This window comes from Pogoniulus pusillus, unplaced genomic scaffold, assembly GCF_015220805.1.
Source record: "Pogoniulus pusillus isolate bPogPus1 unplaced genomic scaffold, bPogPus1.pri scaffold_47_arrow_ctg1, whole genome shotgun sequence".
In the NCBI taxonomy this organism is placed as follows: Eukaryota; Metazoa; Chordata; class Aves; order Piciformes; family Lybiidae; genus Pogoniulus; species Pogoniulus pusillus.
This window is the reverse complement of record NW_026974707.1, coordinates 2,201,538-2,204,086: the sequence shown is the minus strand read 5'-3', so window position 1 is coordinate 2,204,086 and position 2,549 is coordinate 2,201,538. Positions and strand designations below refer to the sequence as shown.

General features: G+C 55.8%; 1 protein-coding gene across 1 annotated transcript; it reads right to left on the bottom strand.

The window, feature by feature from the left end:
* Positions 1 to 914: 914 nt before the first annotated feature.
* On the bottom strand, positions 915 to 1,847 carry LOC135174145 (olfactory receptor 14A16-like). The gene has a single exon (XM_064141386.1). It carries the CDS (start codon positions 1,845 to 1,847, stop codon positions 915 to 917), a length of 933 nt encoding a protein of 310 aa, XP_063997456.1.
* Between the last annotated feature and the right edge of the window lie 702 nt (positions 1,848 to 2,549).

The following is a 2,549-nucleotide window of genomic DNA, read 5'->3' as shown; positions in this document are numbered from 1 at the left end:
ATTTGCCCAGCAGAGTGAGCTGGAAACTGATTCTGCTCCATGGCAGAGGTAACAGATATTACAGAGGCATTAAAGCTTTTACTCACAACTCTTATTCATCAACAATCACCCTCTGGGACTACGTCACAGCCTATGCCAGTGTCCAAACTTCAGGGGAGCTCTGCCCATGGACTTTGAGGCTGGAATCCTCCTGGCTTGAGGGGAAAGGAAGAATCTTCCCAGCTTGTGGGGAAATGACAGTCTGTAATCTGGTTCTCCTGGCGAAGGATGCAATCTCTGCCTTGGTGCTGCTGGCGTCTTGTGGATGCTGTGTCCAGGGACTCCAGCAGGCAGGATCTCAGGTACAGGAGGAGGATATTGTGCTGTCTCTGGCACTGTTCTCACATGGCTAACAGGCTGTGTGTGTGCAGACAATCCAGAGTCTGCTTCCTGGCTATCTCAGTAGCAGTGGCGCTTACCAGGCAATGATAGGCAGCAGCATGCAGGATGTGCACAGCTGCTGGGAGTCTGAGCTCCGTAGGTAAAGGCAATGCAGGATCTGGTCCTGATAACACAGTGCTGTGCAGATGTGCACAGCTGGCTGGAGACTATAGGCTCCTCATATATATATAGGCAGGCCTAAGTAAGCCCTGCAAGAAAGGTACACAGGCAGGTGAGCTGCGAGTGGGTCTGAGCCTCTGAGCATTGGAGCTATGCAATGGAGTCCGAGCGAGGGGGTCTGAGTGGCTGAGCTGGAGGGTCTGAGTGGCTGAGCACTTTGTGTGCCTGTGCACCCCTATTTAATGAATGTGGGCTGAGATTAATGGCAACACCACAAAGAGTGAATGTCCAGCACAAAGAGCAAAAGCTGGAGAAGACAGACTGGGCCTGCACTGAGTGCCACCAGAGCTGCTCTGCAGCAGGAGACAAAGAGTTTATTGCTTCTGAAAGCATCCAGGGAGCAGTTTGCTCAGGGCAGCCTTCAGCTCCTGGTTCCTCAGGCTGTAGATGAGAGGGTTCACTGCTGGAGGCACCACTGAGTACAGAACTGACACAAACAGGTTCCAGGATGGGGAGGTCATGGATGGGGGCTTCAGGTAGGCAAAGAAGCCAGTGCTGAGAAACAGGGAGAGCACAGCCAGGTGAGGGAGGCAGGTGGCAAAGGCTTTGTGGCGTCCCTGCTCAGAGGGCATCCTCAGCACTGCCCTGAAGATCTGCACATAGGACACCACAATGAACACAAAGCAGCCAAAGGCTAAACAAACACTGACCACAATGAGCCAAAGTTCCCTGAGGTAGGCTGTGGAGCAGGAGAGCTTGAGGATCTGGGGGATCTCACAGAAGAACTGGTGCACAGCATTGCCCTGGCAGAGGGGCAGGGAAAATGTATTGGCTGTGTGCAGCAGAGCATAGAGAAGGCCACAGGCCCAGGCAGCTGCTGCCATGTGGGCACAAGCTCTGCTGCCCAGGAGGGTGCCATAGTGCAGGGGCCTGCAGATGGCAACGTAGCGGTCGTAGGCCATGATGGTGAGGAGAGAAAACTCTGCTGAAATGAAGAAGAGAAAGAAAAAGACCTGAGCAGCACATCCTGCATAGGAGATGATCCTGGAGTGCCTCAGGGAATTGCCCAGGGACTTGGGCACAGTGGTGGAGATGGTGCCTAGGTCAAGGAGGGTGAGGTTGAGGAGGAAGAAGTACATGGGGGTGTGCAGGTGGTGGTGCCAGGCGATGGTGGTGATGATGAGGCTGTTGCCCAGGAGGGCAGCCAGGTAGGTGGCCAGGAAGAGGCAGAAGTGCAGCAGCTGCAGCTGCTGTGTGCCTGCGAATGGCAGAAGGAGGAACTCAGTGATGGAGCTGCTGTTGGACATTGCCTGCCTCTGGCCATGGAGACCTGTCCAAGGAGGAAAAGCAGTGACAAGTTAGGGGACACTTCTCTCTGGAAACAAAGGTGCAGTGCCCACAGGACAGCCTCTGCCTCAGCTGAGTGAGGAAGGGCTCACCTCATGCCCCATCCCCACCAACCACTGGCAGGCTTCAGCACAGCTTCCAATGCAGCTTGGACACTCAGCTGCCATGAAGACACCTCCGGGGCAGGACCTCCAGAGTCAGTGCCAGAGCACAAAGTGACCACAGCCCAGCCCCAGTCCCACACAGCAGGAGTCCTGTGGCTCGAGGGAGACTCAGGGAGCAGCACTGCAGAGCTCTGCAAACGATGAAGTGAAGGCACAAAGGCAGAGGGGCTTGGTGTGAAGCCTTCTCCTTGCCCTGCTCTGCTCCCTGCACCTCACACGCTACAACTGAAGAGCTTTGGTCACCCTTCTGTGTGCACACTGCAGGAGCCTCCAGCTGCATGTGCAGATGCCAAGGCCATGACTCATGAGCTGGAGCCCACAGCTTTGAGGGCACTGCCTCTGCTGGGTCGGAGAGGAGACCAAAAGGTTGCACTGGGAAAAGTGTCTGCAGGGCAGAGAGTGGCCCAGAGCTGCCTGATGCCCCTTGCCAGGCTGCTTGGCAGCAGATCCCTCTCCATCTGCCTGCCCATGTCTCTGCTGCCTGCAGCTGTCCCTGCC

Excerpts from the sequence above, each read along its gene's own strand:
- LOC135174145 (XM_064141386.1), bottom strand. The coding sequence starts at position 1,847 with ATGTCCAACAGCAGCTCCATCACTGAGTTCCTCCTTCTGCCATTCGCA.